At 27.9% G+C, this 17,527-nt stretch overlaps 1 protein-coding gene across 1 annotated transcript in view; it reads right to left on the reverse strand.

Annotated features, from left to right (window-relative positions):
- LOC111618053 (ATP-binding cassette sub-family B member 8, mitochondrial-like) overlaps positions 1-17,527 on the reverse strand; it is a 68,437-nt gene that overhangs the window by 39,189 nt on the left and 11,721 nt on the right. The window contains exons 5-10 of the mRNA XM_023359477.1: positions 16,588-16,728; positions 10,633-10,718; positions 8,920-9,017; positions 3,289-3,394; positions 2,185-2,257; positions 1,986-2,105 (exon numbers count right to left, since the gene is read on the reverse strand). Coding sequence (XP_023215245.1) covers positions 1,986-2,105; positions 2,185-2,257; positions 3,289-3,394; positions 8,920-9,017; positions 10,633-10,718; positions 16,588-16,728 — 624 coding nt within the window. The remainder of the gene's footprint in view (positions 1-1,985; positions 2,106-2,184; positions 2,258-3,288; positions 3,395-8,919; positions 9,018-10,632; positions 10,719-16,587; positions 16,729-17,527) is intronic.

The raw sequence follows: 17,527 nt of genomic DNA on the forward strand, positions 1-17,527 counted from the left end.
AGTGAATAAAAAATTAACAAAAATATGTAACAGAAAAGATTAAAAAATTAGTGTTAAATTATTTTTAAGTTATTGTTACATTACGTTATGTAAGTTAAGTTTTAGTATCATTTCCCTTCTCCCTCTCTTCCGCCAGCAGTTTACACCTCCACCGTCGTCTATCCTCAAAGGTAAAGTGAAAATAAAACTACATTTTTTTTATCGATTATTATTCTATTATGGTTATTTATACATTTACAACTACAAAACGCATTTTTCAGTGTTTTCCTTACTATAGTTATTTTTTTAATGTGCAACTTAGCTTTAATTTGAGTGTGTTTTTCGTGTTGGAACAAATTATTTGATTTTACATGTAATCGTATGGGAAAAAACGATTCAGCTTACGACATTTTCATGATACGATCTCAATTTCGGAACGGATTAATTTCGTATCCTGAGGTACCACTGTACTCAAATTTAGCATTTAAAACTATTTTAATTTTGAATTTTGGCTAATCTTGGTCATTCATTAAGAGTATAAATCACAAACTGAGATTAAAAAAATAGAATATTACAACATAAATATTAATATTAAAGATTAATATTTTAAAATAAGTCATTTTATTTCATCTTAATCATAAACAATAAACCTTTAAATTATAAGTTTTTACTAGTAATAATATAATTTTTATATTTGTCTTATTAAGATTAATAAAAAGAAACTAGATTTCTTTCAAAATATAAAAACACTAATCTCATACAATAATATAATGTTTCATATTAATACAATACATCTCAAAAGCTACAATTTATTGATATAAATCAAAATCTAGGACAGGCATTGGTAAATCCTCTCGATATTACAAAATTTTCACATCAAGAAATAATCAAACACAGTAAAAAATCAAAATCAGAGCATCTCTGGCAAACCAAACTAAATAAAATACTGAATTCATTCGGAGTATCAGACCTACTGTTTAAAGATAATATTCAAGACTGGAAATACGGTTATACTTTATTAATGGTATCCGCAATCTCTAACTCCATAAATAAAGATCACACCAACCTAACTTGTAGTATTTACTACCCCTGTATCTACAAATTTTAAAAATTCCATCCTCTCAACCATACATGAATAAATCAATAAATTTCAACATGAAAAGACTAATAGCCCAACTATGCCTCAATAAATATTCTCTTTTCATCAATAACATCTATTAATGTTTTGAACAACCATTGCACACAGTGTAAATCTGACAACTTCTCAATCCACCATTTACTACAGGATTGTCAGGAACTTGAAGATATATGAGACTCATACAATATTACATGAATACTCCATTGTAATCCACCTTATGACTTCAGAAATAAGCTGAATAACCTCAACAAAAAAGACCTTCATAATCTATACAACTACTTCATCAAGATTGTAAAAATACTAGAAAACTAAGATACAAATTCATCATGTACTAATATTGTAAAATTTATTATCATTGCATTGTTATTTCTGTTAAAATGACTTTTTTTGTTAATATCAACAACAGGTTGATACAAAAACCAATGTATAATAATTGTAAATAATTAAGAATTTGTAAGCTGTTCCAATACTTTGTACATTTTTAATTAAATTATGTACTACCCCCTGCAACAGGGATGCTTTCCCTTCTGCTAATAAAGATTGACTGATATTACAAAATTTTTGTTGAAATAAAACTTCTTAGACCAATTTTAAAATTTTAAGCTGGTTTAAGAAATTTGATTAATTTTATTTAACATGATGCATAAACAATAATGATTATGAGAGAAAAACATTAAGAGTGACACTAAAAAAATTAGTAAAATTTTATAAACAACAACAAAGATTTTTCTTAAAAATTGTTTTGTATAATCATTACATTGTGCTTACATTAGTTACATTAGCTTTGTGCTTAAGATGAGATAAACTATATTATTCATATAATTTGACTCATCTCATTTGTCTCAAATAGCAGACATACAAAACAAACCTGATAGGGGCGAGTCGGATAGTGAAAAGTGACATTATTAAATATGACATCTCCTTTCAATTCTTCTTTGGGAATTATTTTTCCTTTTCTTAATGGATGAGTTGGTTCCATATTCATATACTTAAATTAAATAATGAATGTTAATATTTACTACATTTAAATTATAATGTTACTTGCATAAATAAATTTTTTCCTTTACCTGAAAAATTCTACTACCTGCCGCAATACCTCTGATATAATATCCAAATAACTGTGAAAGTTGTGCTAAAGATCTATAATAATAAAAACTCAAAGCATTAATTTTCCATAAATTGTTCTTAAAACATTATTCTGCCTAGTTTAAATTTAAAACAAATTATTAAATCAATCTCTCTAAAGAGGTAATTTATTTTGATTTTATTATTTTTAGAATATTGCATATTTTTCATAGAAGCATTAAAGCATTTAATAGAAGCATTTAAGAATGTTCTAGTTCTGGAAAAATATTTATACAGTCAATTGTAAATTTTCTAGCAACATCAAAATCAAAATAAATTAACCTTAAACTGATTAATTTTAAATTTTTTCCCCATTTAAAAAATATAATAGTTAATTAACAGTTCAATAAATCAAATAAAAAATTAATTTCTTTAAATAGATTATAAAATTTTTTATTAAAAAAACTCAGTAACAAATTAAGAATTAGAAAATTGTCATGTATTTCTCAGTTATAAAACTTAAATTAAATTATTATTCATTTATTTGTATGAATTAAAGATATAAGTGTTAAATGATAAGAAAATGAATATTTAAAAAACTTTTAGTTTCTTACTAATATTGTAAATAGAAGTAAAAGCAGATTGACAAAATAAAGAAATCTGTTTACAAATATTTCATAAAATGTGTCTAATTAAAAAAGTGATTAAAATAAAGTTACTTATTTTTGTGGGACTTTTTCAATTTCATAAAAATTAAGTCACCCCTTGCCTCCTTATAGGGATGAAAACAACTTTAGAATTTAGAAAAGAATAATGGGATCTGCATTTTTTTTTCTACTTTCAGATTCTTAATTAAAGAATAATAAGATTTTATTTAAAACGTTTTTCAAAAACAATAATTTTCAAAAATATGAAGATTTTGGGTTGCAATTTTCAATTTGCAGATTTATTTCTATGTACTGTATACATAAGTTTGTGATTATGTACAAGCTTTTGGTGTATTTGCTATTTATATACAATAATGAATTTAACATTTATCATATTTTATAAATAAAATATTTTTTATGGACTATAAATTTTTAAATATATTAAAATTTAAAAATTACTTTTGTACTGTTTGAGTTGCAACAAGAAAAGACATTAAACTTCCTGGAGTAATTTCTTGTGAAGACATCAGAAATCCACCAGTAAATAAAACTCCCAAAATTATTCCTATGCAAATTAATTTAAAACAATAAGCATAATAAATTTAAAATAAAAAATGTAAAATGATTTAATGATTTACTGTTTAAAAAGAATAATAACATGAAAAATGAAAATGGTACATAACTAAACAACAGGACAACATCTAAAATCAAATATAATTTATTTAAACTCATCAAATATCATTTCCTGAAGAAATTTTTAAAATATAACCAATTTAACAAATCAAATTGTAAGATCAGAAGGAGTTGGCTATTAATATAATTGAATAACTGTATAAATAATGGGAAACACTTCATTTATCACAATAAAATTATATAGAAATAAATTTTGAAAACAATTTTAAATTTGAATCAAAATTTTATTTTAAAAGTTATTAATTGATTAAATATAATTTGTTATTAATAAATAGACATCTACAACTTTTTTAAAAATAAAAATCAATATTTAATATCAGAAATATATTAAACTACACAGAAGAAATTCAAAATTTTATGCTATTTAAGAAATGAAAAGACAAACAGTTATCATAAAAAGCCAATGTTCACATAATCCTTTTGAGATATTTTTATATACTGTTTATGTTGTGTAGATAAACATAACAAAAACATTAGGTCAGTAACTTGTAATTATTCAGCACAGAAATTTTTCTGAATATACAATGAGAATACTAAGAATTAATCTCAGGTTATGTGAGAAGTTCTCACTTGAGATTTTATAGGATAAAGCAGATTACCTCATGCTTTTATCTTTCTCTATTATTCCAGAAAGTATAAAAGTATTTTAAATCTGGACCAAGCAACTAATTCCTGAACCTGGATATCAAGCAAATGATCAAAGGAAAGATTCAATCATTTTCAAATTAAAGCAAATATATTCTATACTTAACTTCTTTCAATTCATCAGTATTTATAAATATCAAGCAATATTTAACTTTTTCTACAGTCCCTATTTGTAATTTAGTTCACACAGGCTCTTAGTATTATCTTCAGAATCCATGCTATATTTATGTAATATTTTGCTAGCTGTGAGATGGCAACACTAAGAAAATTTTTTAACATGGCAACTGAAAGAATTTTCTGAAGATGAGTTGAGTTTCAGCATGTGTTATTAGTTTATCAATTATTTGTTAATCATATCATAGTGGCTTTAATAATAATATATTATGTTGTAAGTGGTCATTGTAAATACTGTGAAGTCCTGGACAGGCCAGAACCTCACTAAAATTTGCATTGAAATAATTATTTTAAAGAGAGTAAAAAAATTAGAAACTAGAAAAAATGTTTTAAAGATGCGACACGATGTCATAGGCAATAGTCCTAAGATCAACGATCTCCAGTTGGGAGATCAAATTCTCCTTTAAGTTTGACCTCTCCCACAATCCAAGTTGGTATCTTGTTATGCTTAGTAACAAGTGAACAGCCACTTGGAAAGCAAGGATGAGGGAAAATGGCTAATTGGGATGGGTAATCAAAGGCAAAAAGTTATAAAAACCCCAGTCTTGAAGAACATGTGGGACATCATCATCAATTGTTATTGTCGTCATCATTGATCATTATCACCTTTGTCATCATCAGCAGCTCAGTTCAGCTCAGGACAGACAGTAACACCATACAGCCTGGCACATATAGAGCCAAGATAGTGTCAACACACTACAACAGTTTATCTTAACTATACCTACCAGACAGAATTGCGTAATCAGAGCAAACACAACATTGCTTCTCAACAATTGTCAACTATCATCAAAAATCATGTTTGTCAAACATCAAGCCAAGTTCTCGGTGAACAACTTCTTGTTATGGCCCCAGGCTATGCCATCACCAGTGTCAACACCACTGATACATCACGCAAGATTATACCCAGCTGTGAAAGAACTTTCGAACCTATTTAGGTCAGTTTAAACAGAAACCCTCATACATTGATGTAAGAGACTTTCAGTTAAGTAGACACATTGTATGTAAAAGTATTTGTCATCTGTGCCTCTACAACCACCACCCAAATACAAAAAAGACCCTTGACTATTCCTGATATGGGAGTAATGATTTCCCCATCAGATAATCCACAATACCATTGAGTTATAAGGAGAGTCATAGGCTTAGCATGATGCTTTTATCTCGTACATACACAATGAAGGAAATATCACATTAATATTTTATAATAAAAATAATTGTTAATATTAGTACAGATATTTTAAAAGATTTTTTTAGTACTACTATTTACATATGCTTTTGTCATAATAACATATACAAATTTTATGTTAGTTTGCATATATTCATTACAGGCACTCCCCTACTTATGAACAAGTTAGGTTCCCAAGGTTTCGTCATACATTGAAAACTAACCTAAAAAGTACATCTGTACACAGAATAACCATTTATTGTTAGTATTTAATCCTTCAATGTAATTAATAGAATATATTACACTCATTTACCCACTCACTACTGCTTACTAGCAGCTATTTCAAATATGGTTTTCTACCTAATGCACTTAGTTTTATAATTTCTTGTTTAGTTTCCACAGTAATAGAGTGGTACTTCTTGCATTTATCTCCACTGCTATATTTACTATTATGTTTTTGATGTATTTTTAAAGCATTAGTGGGTCCACTAGTGGCTTAGTAGATAAAATCACTGAACACTAGTAGTTGGTCAACACTTGCACTTTAACAATAGGCTGAACACATGGAGTTTTCCAAGTTTTCTTCACATTAGTAACACCAAAATAGGGGCCAGTTTCCAATAGAAAGTCAGGAGACATCCAAGCAGCAGAGGAGGCATCCCCTCAGCAGATTGCTCACATGTCACATTGCTAAATACAAATAAACTTAAACCTAAATTTACAAGCTTTTATCATAAAAGTTTATAAAAATTGCAAATAGCAAAAAATGCCATTACTCAAATGTTAACAATTTCAATGCTATTTCACAAGTAAAACAATGGAAACTCAGAATTCCCACAAAAGCAAAAAATATGCAACAGAAATAAATCTACATTAATTATTTATTAAAAATTTATTATTTATTACCAGCCAAAGACTGACATTCAAGCAAACCCAAGAGAAACAAGAGAACTTCAGAATCTGTGCAAAATTTAAATTTTAAACATTTAATCAAATTGTTCATAAGTCTGAAAGTTTGTAAGTTGAACGTTGGTAAGTAGGAAAGCACCTGTATTATTAAAAATTTTGGTTTATTTATTGCTACAGGAGACCATTACACATTACTGGAGCAATTATTTTAGCAAAAGAAAGTGAGGACAATCTTGTTGATGATGATGGGATATCAGATGATTGTGATCAGAATGAGAAGGATTACCAAACCAGTAAATCAGATAGTTATGAAATGAAGCAGATTCCCTCATTTAAGTGAAATGGCAGGTAAAAGATATTACTACTCCAAATAATGAATTGAAAGAAAAGAAAGTGCTCGGTTTAGAATAAGGAAGAAATTGTACTGTCTTTTGGCATTAGAATTTACTTGATGAATTAAATACATGCAAGTACTTTATACATTGCTTGCTTTAGAAAACAGATTTGATCACAATAACAATTCTGCCATAATAAGAATTATTTTCAGCTGTTTTTTGATGATGAGTTCATCAGCATCATTATGTTTCAAACTAATTTGTATATAACACAGAAAAGAAGCCTACAAAGCCAATCACTTGTGAAGAAATTATTTCTTTGGGAATAATTTTGTATATGAACATTGGGAGATTGTGGTCAAACAAAAATATTGGACAAGAGATACAACAAATATGATAGGTGATGTGATAGATTTACAAAAACTGATAAGATTTATCAGTTTTTATCACAATGTAAAAAAGTATCTTTATTTAGCATTTCATATAGTAGTTGTGTGTGTTATAAATGTTTAGATTTTGAAGGAATTTGCAGGTGAGACATACTCACTTGACAATTTCAATGGAAATTGCAAGATCACTTTTAGCTACAGCAAGATTATGGGGAGAAAATCTTGAAGATATACAGCCAATTTCGAATGGAAGTTTTGTTTCTCTTGATGTACCAGTAGCTGCCAGATTCAACAACTACAACAACTGACCCAATTTTTGTGGATGATGGTCATCTAAGATGGAAATTTCCAGGATGTAACAGATAAACAAATATTCATTTTGTTTATCTGTTACAAATTGTCTAATTCATTTTGTTTATCTGTTCTAAATGTCACATAAATCTGTGCATTCATAAATGATTTTGCTTTGTAAACTTTCATCACAAATAAATGTTTATTTTGTTAATAAATCAGAAATAATTTTTTATTTATATGTGCCTAATAATTTTCTATTCATTCTACATATATATAAATATGAAATACATAGAAGTAACCATTAAGACCCATTTGTATCTGTATATACCATGTCAAATCAGTACAACATCCATAGCAAACAATGACAGAAAAAATTTTAATTTTATTAACTATGTAAAATCCATTTTTTGTATTCAATTTTATTGGCAAGTCTCCACGGAGCAAAGGAGAGTAAGGGGATAATTTATTATAAAAAACATACATAATTCAGTAAAACTAAATTATATGAGAGTTGCAGCTATTGAAAAGCAATAGTGTTTGCACATAATGCAAGATTTAAACTAGTTTCACTTTTAGGATTACAGTTGTCCCTTGATAATCCGACAGGTATGGGACCAAAGTGGTGTCGGATTACCAAAAGTGTCTGGATTACTGAAAGTGATTACATATTTGGCATTGTTTTGCTAGCTGTAGCCTACAATATTCCCTACTACAACTATTCAAACAGAACTGCTCATGGAAAACACATGAAATTTGTGTCATCATGTAAGAATTGGGTGGGGAGATTCACATTGCGACATGCTTCTGTGCAAGCAGACACGTAATGGGACAGGGACCTTGACGGGAGGTGTGTTGGACTACTGAGCATGTCGGATTACAAAACGTTGGACTATCAAGGGATAACTGTATTTCAATGATAATATGTAAGATCTTCACATTCTTTAATAATTAATGCAGAAGAAACAATTCTTAAGTTTAACTTTAGTCACTAAAAAATATTTTTTGTTGCTCTTAATTAACATAAAATGCAGTAATTTTAACATTTAAATTCTATATATATTTTACATTTATTTAATTAATTATGTTATTGCTTTTTTTTATTCATCTTTATTTTAGTTTCAAAATAAAGAGTTATATTTTTGTTAATTGTGATATATAAATTTAAAAAACATCAATGCCTAACATTTGCTGTTCCTATATAGAATATATTGTTATTCTATTAAATTTTAGTTTTGATGAAAAAATTGATCATAAAAATTATGTTTAAGAAACATTTTCTGATACTAATTACTGATTTATATTTAAAAAAGTTATGGATGTTTGTTGTTTGTTCTTAAGAAATCATCATTACGAAATGGATATTATGATTATCTGTACTTATATTAGAATATATTAATTCTAATTAAAAATTTTTGTTTGTTAAATTTGTTAAATTAATTTATTAGCTGCATATCAATTATTTTTAAATTTTATCTTTTATTAAACATACCATTCAAAACAAGATTTGTAACTCCCTGAAATGCTCCAATTCCAACACCAAGTTGTGCATTTAATTTCTGAGCTTTCAATATTTCCTGATCATACAATCTGAAATAAAGTTTCATAAAATGCACTTCATATATATGTTGGGTATTTCATAATTCCTACTAAAGAAATTAATATAATCAAAAAACTTTTTTCTTCTTGCTTACTGAATAAAAATACTGAACATAAAAAACGTTAGTATCTTCATATTTTGATACAAAATATATATATTAAAATAACACTGTAGTTGATAATTACATAAAATTATCCTTGTTCATTATACAAAAACTATTAATGAGATTTATTTTTATGTAAAGTATCAGTGTAGAGAAATTATTTTTCAATTTTAGATATTTAAAATAATTTAATTTGCAATGATTAAAAAAATAAGTATAACATTATACAAAGAAATTAAAATAAATTCTTATAGCTAAAACTTAGGGATGACAAAATTAAAATGACAATGTAGTAACAATAGTTAACAATACCACTTGTCTCTTATGATTAGTTTTACCATTGTTGTTCATTATTTTTTGTCAAGCTTCAGTTTTCTGTTAATTCTCAAACTATTTCCATCAATGTCTGTTTTGACATATAATTTTTAGTTTGCAATATAAAATACATATTTTACTGAATTGTTCATATTTAATGAAAATAAGTTATTATATAAATGATTTTTCAACCCACAGTCACTTGCAATCTCATTGATTTTCCATGCTTACTAGTTTTTCCATGGGTATTTGTCACCAAATTAACTTTCTTAGTTGCACTTCCATGTTATCTACATCCTACACGCTATCCAACTGTGTAAAAATTTCAGTCAAAAAAAATTTTTCCCATTTAGCACAGGCCCTCAAAAACTGTTGTAAAAATTTGCTACTTTGCACAGGCAATTATGTACAATTTTTTCCCTACAATCACATGCATGCATGGCAATTTTGCACTCTGATATCATTTTTAGTGATCTGATGTCATCAAAAATAAAGTCATGTAAATTTCTCACAATTGCTACAAGTAGTCATGACATAATGACATGACAATCTGAAAGTTGCTATGACTTTGAATGCTTGGCTCTAAGATTTCCTGGGGCATCATAACCTTCAAAATTAAAATGTTTTCAATCTTTATTTCATGCCTTAAAAGTACAGAAAAATCATTTTCTGGTCCTTCTGAGAAACATTTCAGCTCTCCTGTCATTTATTGTTTAATTAAATAGATCTGTAATAAAAGACCAATGAGGGCAGAAGGCTCAAAATGCATTTCTTTGTATAATAAAGTTGCTATAGTCAATTACTGGTGTGTTCCCTGTGTGATTAGTTCCCTTTAATGAAATTTATGCATATCACTAAGGAATCCATAAGAAGAATGTGTAATAATTAAACAACAAAAGTTATTACTTCTTTCAGCAAAATTTATTTCTATCAATCTTCCTTTTTCTATAGATTTTGAAATATTTTATAGCATAAAATGTGTAAATCTGTTATTATATCTCTTCTCTGTCTATTGTATTTCTGTCAATTCTAAATCAGTTCATTTTTCATTCATAAAAATACAGCATATTACTAACCAGGAATAAGTATTCAGGTTAAGAATTTACTGAACTAATAAACTTAAACTAATTTTTAATTTATTTAATTACGCATATTAAAATAAATAAAAATTTTAAATATTAACTTACTCAATTTCTTTATCCTCCATAGCAAATGCTCTTACAGTTCTTACATTACCAATAGCTTCATCTGCAACTGCTGCAGCTCGAGCAACCTATTAATATGAATTAACTTAAATATGTAAGTATCAAATAAGTCAATTTTTAATAAATACAATGTTTAAATTAGGAACATAAACAGGAGGGTGTTCATGGACTAAAACCCCCCTGAATTTTGGGAGTAACAGTGTGGCCATCAGCTATAATATTGTATATATGTATTTATTAATTTAAGTTAGTTTTAGCCTTTTTCTTTGTTCCTTTGTTCTAACTTCTTCTAGAACTTTCCTTTCCAATCCTTTTTCCCTGTGGATGGGATTACCGATTCGGAGAAACCAGAAGAAAAAAAGAAGAGATAAGGCCCTGGAGTGGGTGAAAGAATTGAACAGGACATTCTTGGTTGAGCTCTTGAGGAGAACAAATGTAAGAAGATAGTGCTCCAGGTCATGAGTAGGACGACCAGAGACTGCAAGGAGTTGAGAGATTTATAAAGAAGAATTCCTGATGGTAACTGTGAAAGAAGATACTAAATTAGTATCGGACGAAAATCTACAAAAAAGGCAACAATTAAAGTCTCAGGGAAAAGTGGTGTCCCACCCAAGTTTGTGAAGGCAAGAAAAACCCTGGGTATTCCAATCTTCCTCTTAATCTATCAATCTTTGCCTACTACTCTTCCTATTCCTTAGTTATAAATAGTATAAGTATTAATTGTAAGTTTTGGCCTGCCTATAGTTGTCGCACTAATATATTTTATTGTTTGTTAAGCCAGTACTTAGCACCTTTGTGCAAAGATAGTATATGTGGAGTTGGGATCCTAAAGAACCTGTTCGTAAGTGAAAATAAAATACTTTGTTTCAGAAAGTCTGAGTATTAATTGTACTATTCCACTTGCTGGTCTACATATTTGTCGTTATGAACATCACACTATTACCACAGACCAGTGTTTTTCAACCCGTGGGTCACAACCCCCAGTGGATCGCAAAGCCTTACACGGGGGTAAAAGAAAAAGACAAGTGTTTGTAGGTCCTACACTACAATAAAAAAAAAACTACAATCTCAATGAGAAGGCTGTGCCTGTTTATTTTACAGTGCAATTGGTTTTTTGATTGATATTTAGGTTTCAACAGAAAGAAACTTAAATATGTAGTTTTTAAAATCACTGACATAATTTTAATATGGCCCTCGGGGGTCGCCAGAATTTTTTAACTTGTAAAGAAGTCACTTATTCAAGAAGGCTGAAAAACACTGCCATAGGCCATCTTTAGATTTTGAACTAAATTTAAGTAATTGTTCCATGTTTCAAATTTTTACATTTAAACTATTTTAAATACAAATTTAAAATTACACAAATGAAAATATGAAAAATATAAGGTTAACAAAATAAAAATAAAATTAAGAAAATATAAGATAAAAATAAAACCAAAGTTGATTGTAGGGGAACACATAACTGAAGGGTTTTTATGTCCTAATCTTTTTCTATGATGTATTTCCATGCTGGAGGTAAGGTGTTTGCATCTCTTGCATTCAGATGTTGTTCATTAATCTTGCTCTTGTCTATATGTATTTCTTCCATATCCATAAACATAAAAATGGTTGGAGAATGAACTGTTTTAATAATGTTTGCTTCATCCTACTTTATAACCAAGCCTTCTATTCATGACATTGCTGCCAAAATTGTATTACTATGACCTTTTTCCACATTGTATTTGTGTTCCTTGATATGCACCATGCAATTTCTTTGTGTAATCCCAACATAATCTTTTTTGACCTCTAACTGTTGGTTTTCATAAGATATTTAGTAAACTCCAGATTATTCCTTTTTCTTTAGTTTGTCAACAGTGTTTTGGTATGTTAATGAAAACAAAAATATTAAGAAAAGATTTTACATATATAAATGAAAACTGAGGTGTGTATTTCTTGTTTATTCATGTTAATGATATTTAGATTAGTTTAATTGTGGACAAAAATTACTTGCTCAAACTTATGATGGGGCTGCTGTTTTGGCTAGAGAACATAATGAAGTGCAAGCAAAAATAAGAGAAATTTACAAAAATGCTATTTTTGTGCATTATTATGCTCACAGACTGAATTTAATCTTTTCCTAGTCAGCTAGTTTTATTAAAGAACTAGCTTACCCGTTGCGCATTGCTGCGATCTCAGAAGAAGGAAATTCAAGCAAACTCATTATGATAAAATTCAATTTACATTTTATTATTTTTATTGAAACTTATTATTATTATTCATTTTCATCAGGAAAACATTTCAAAGTGTCGTTTCAATTCTATTTATTTATTGGAGTGTTTGTGTATACACGATATTTTTTGTTTTTCCGTCTGTTGTGTACACAATAAATCAGAAGGTTTTCCGACACGTGAGCCGGCCACATACAGTTGTCCATGTGAGAAGCACGGATTCTCCAAATTTAACCCACACACTCGCAGCGATTGTCAGAAGTGCGATATTCCCCATTTTTATATATATTTTTAAATCCTTTATAATTTTAATTATTTAATTGCTCCTTCCTCTCTTCCTTGGCATGTTGTGAAATTTCTGATAGTTGGATAATAAACCGTTTTATTGTAATTTGTCTTTTTAAATTATTTTGAGTCAATATTAAAATTTGGAAAAGGGGGATACCTAGATTGGTAAAATAGGCGAATTTCTTCCTACAACTTCGGTTGTTGTTCGGGGTACAGTTAAGGTTTTAACGAAGTTCGAGCGAATACATAATTTGCAAAAATAAGTTGAAATAAAGTGATTAAACAAAAATTATTACAAATATCGTAAATAACAGTTCATATATAGAGATATTTTTTGAAGGGGAGGAAATGGTCTTCACAATTTGAAATCAATCGGACACACTGTGCTCTAATGCTCGTGTAAACGCGCGCCATCTATCGTAGGATAAATGTACTTCGCGGGAGTGTATTAAAAAATTAAAAAACTTTCCAAAGTTTCATGGCAATCGTACTATGCCACAAACCTTCACCAGAGTATATTAAACAACTTCCCAAAGTTTCATGGCAATCGGATAAACGGTGTGATAATGCATGAAGGACAGACACACACACACATACATTCATTTTTATATATATAGATGTAAAATATTCTTTCAATTTCTAACTGCATTTTCATCTATTTTTTTTTAAATTCACCAAAAGATCTTTTGACTTGGATCAGACAATTAAGAAATGTTTTCATCTGCAGTGCATACTAAATGGAATTATAATAGTAAAATTGTGAATATAAAGAAGACTTAAAATTATTGCTACAATCATAATCTAAATCAGAGCTGTAGCACCTCTTAGCTTAGTCAACACTGTCCATATGCAGTATATGTAATAAATTAGAGTCCCACAAAGTCAACTTAATGTAGACTGAGAAGACAAAAGTGACAAGTTTTGTGGCACAGCATGATATCAGTCTAAATAGCAACATTTTCATAAAAATAATATATGTGCAAATTCATTTATGTATTAACTATGTATCAATCATCTCTATTTATATTTGTAGTTATATTTTAATTTTAAAAAATATATTGACTATTTGGTGGTTGCTTTTGAGTCAGTGACATTCATATCACGGCATTTTGCATTGACATCTTAGGAAAAAGATTATATGCTTTGTTAACACATGGAATTTATTCTATTATCAAGTGTTGCCAATAAACAACAATAATTTATTCTTCTAGTGTTAAGTTATGGAGGTAGAAATTGAATTATTTTTCTTTTTTGAACAACACAATAAATTTTATAGTGTGTCAAGTTATCAAGAGTCAAATTTCTAGGACTCTACTGTATATGCTTTTGAATTCATCACATAAACTTAGACTACTGTTGCTTTTTACTACACTTAGACTGTAACTAACAGGCCTAGTGCAAGCTAAAAAAGATTGCTTTATACATAATCATATAGATTGAATATAGATTGAACATGTTTGAATATAGACATTATTGACAAGTTAATAAAAAGTTACATGAATAATTTGTAAATATAATATTAATTACTTACAATTCCTGTCTTTATTAGATTGTAATAAGTTCAATGATTATATAAAAAAACATTTCTTGAAGAAAGTTTTAATTCTGTAAAACAATTCTATAGAAATATTTTTGATTTGCCTAAATTAATTAATCTATACTGATCTCCAGAATATGCTGACAAAACACTTAATGATATAAAAAAAATTCTATAACAAATGATGACTTAAAGATTGTCTTAAAAGAACTATATAATTTGATTATTTTAATTTGTACAATAACATCTACAAGTGTTTGTGCAAAGCATACACTTTCTACCACGAAAAAAATACATGCATACAGCCAAAATCAACAAAAAGAAAAATTTTCATAAAAAAATACCTAGTAACAACTTTGAAGAAATCAACAATATCTCACTTTTATGATAAAGGCACTGTCATATTGAATTACTTTATAAAAAATAATTATACAGTGAAATGTCAGTATAATAAACATCAGTTTAATGAAATTTTCCGTATAACATATATAACTTGAATCCCCCACCAATTTCCTATTCAGTTCAATGAAAATGTTTCAGTTTAATTAATACCATTATAACGAAAATTTCAGTTTGATGTAATAAAAATGTGCAGCACTTTACGTCACCTCAGATAAGCTGAATAAAACGGCTGATCCACTCAGTGCTTAAGAAAGTTGTAGACAAAACAAATTATCAACCAGATATAGATTTCTTGTATAGACTAGTTATTGGAAGCCATGTGTTTATCACCATGGGCATGTCTGAACATAGCATATATTGTCAACAAGTTGAGCCAATTTCTTGAAGCTCCAACTGCAATTCATTTGAATGTGGCAAACTGTGTGTTGTCTTAGTGACACTATTGATATTGGCATCGAGTTTTGTACAGTTAGTGGCAATCAAAATAGATTAGTTGCAATTTGTGATGCCAATTATGCCACTTGTATGGATGCACCATACCACTTGTAAGTCAATGTGTGATGTGGTACTTATGCTCAACAGAGATCCTGAGATCCTGTTGTTTGGATTAGTCATAAGCAAAGTGTAGTAGCAACTTCAATGATTGATGCAGAATATATAGTGATAAATGAAGCCACCAAAGAGATTGTTTAGGAATTCTCAAGGATTTAGGTTTCAAACAACACAAACCGACAGTAATTAAATGTGACATCAAAGCAGTGAAAAATTTGGCAAAAAATCTAGTATTTCTTCAACACACTACACACATCATTACTCTCCAGGACAACTTGATATAGCTGATTCACATTGATACTAGGCAGCAATTATCAGATTTATTCTCAAAACTTCTATCAAAAGAAACTTTCATTAATAATTGTGATAAAATTTTGAAACTGTAAATCTGATTTCATACTTATTGATTTTTTGTGCTATTTATGCCTTTATGTGTGGGAGTGTTGAGGTAAATGCGCCTTGGTCTCTTCCTGCAGCATGTCACTGTGTACAGTTGTCATTGTTTTACAACAGTTGTCAAAAGGATCATGTGCAGAATGACCATGTAATTGTTCTGTTGAAGAATTTTGAACTTTTATAGAGAGAGGTCTTCTCTCTCCTTTTTAGCATTAAATTTCAGTTTGTTAATGTTAAATGCCACACATTTGTTCCAATACAACTTAACAGTTTTAATTAGATTTGAGAATTACATAAATGCACAGAAATTAAACTATATCATTGTATACATCTTCGATTATATTTTCTTTAAATGTTATTTTCTTGAATTTTGATATTATACCAATCATTAATGTTTGAAATTATTTAAATATCCATTTTTATAACATTTCAGATTTTGTACTTTTTGACACGTAAATTATTTTATTAAAATTTATTAATAAACTAATATAATAATTTGTTTTTTAAATTATAATAGTAAAATAGCTTTCATTTTAAAATTTAGTAAATACAACTTACTTGTTCTTGAGATAATTTTGACCATTTACGCAGAAAGGAAGCAATAACTGTTCCACTACCAATAACAGTTGGCATCACAATGATTAATAAAGTTGTCAATTTTGGGGAAATAAAATATAAAGAAACAACACAACCAAATGCCTGCAATAATAAAATTGATTAATTTAAAACTTTCATCATTATATATGTAAATATGCATAATTTATTTGTAAACTGTGTAAAACAAAATATAGTAAAAATAAAAATTAAAAAACAAAATGAATTTATGTTTTAATAAGTTATATTGCAATCTTTTTTTCATTAATCCTATAAATAATTTGATTAAATTATCAGTCTTAAAAATTTAAATCAAAATTAAAAATTTAAAGTTGAAATGTTAATTTTTCTATTTGAATAGTTAATTAAATGTTTTTATGATGCAATTTATCATAGATTAGAAGAATTTTAAATAAGAAAATTTCATTTGAATAAATTTAAGTTATGAAAATATACAGAGTGAGTCAAAATTATGTGAACAATTCTAATTTTTAATTAAACATTATTAATGAAATATCTTAATTTTGTTTCGTTTTCTATTCTGATTGGTCATGACGGACCGTTGTTATGGCCTCCCCAATCTCTGGTGTTCTGGCACTAAATTGTACTGTTGAACATTAATTTGAGTGCATTAATCATTCTGGTGGTCAGGTTGAGACTCTGTATAATGCAAACTTTGAATAAATGCTTTCTCTCAAATAGTGTTCACATAATTTTGACTCATCCAATATTGTTCACATAATTTTGACTCATCTTGTATATATTATTAATAATAACAAATTCTTCAAAAAAATCTTATAAATCTTAGAATAAAATAATGATTACAAAATTTTATATTACAATATTCCTATTGAAATTTTAATGTGTAATAATAGAGATGGATAAAGAAAAATAATTATATATA

Source organism: Centruroides sculpturatus, unplaced genomic scaffold, assembly GCF_000671375.1.
Source record: "Centruroides sculpturatus isolate CEXI.00-Female unplaced genomic scaffold, Cexi_2.0 scaffold47, whole genome shotgun sequence".
NCBI lineage: Eukaryota > Metazoa > Arthropoda > Arachnida > Scorpiones > Buthidae > Centruroides > Centruroides sculpturatus.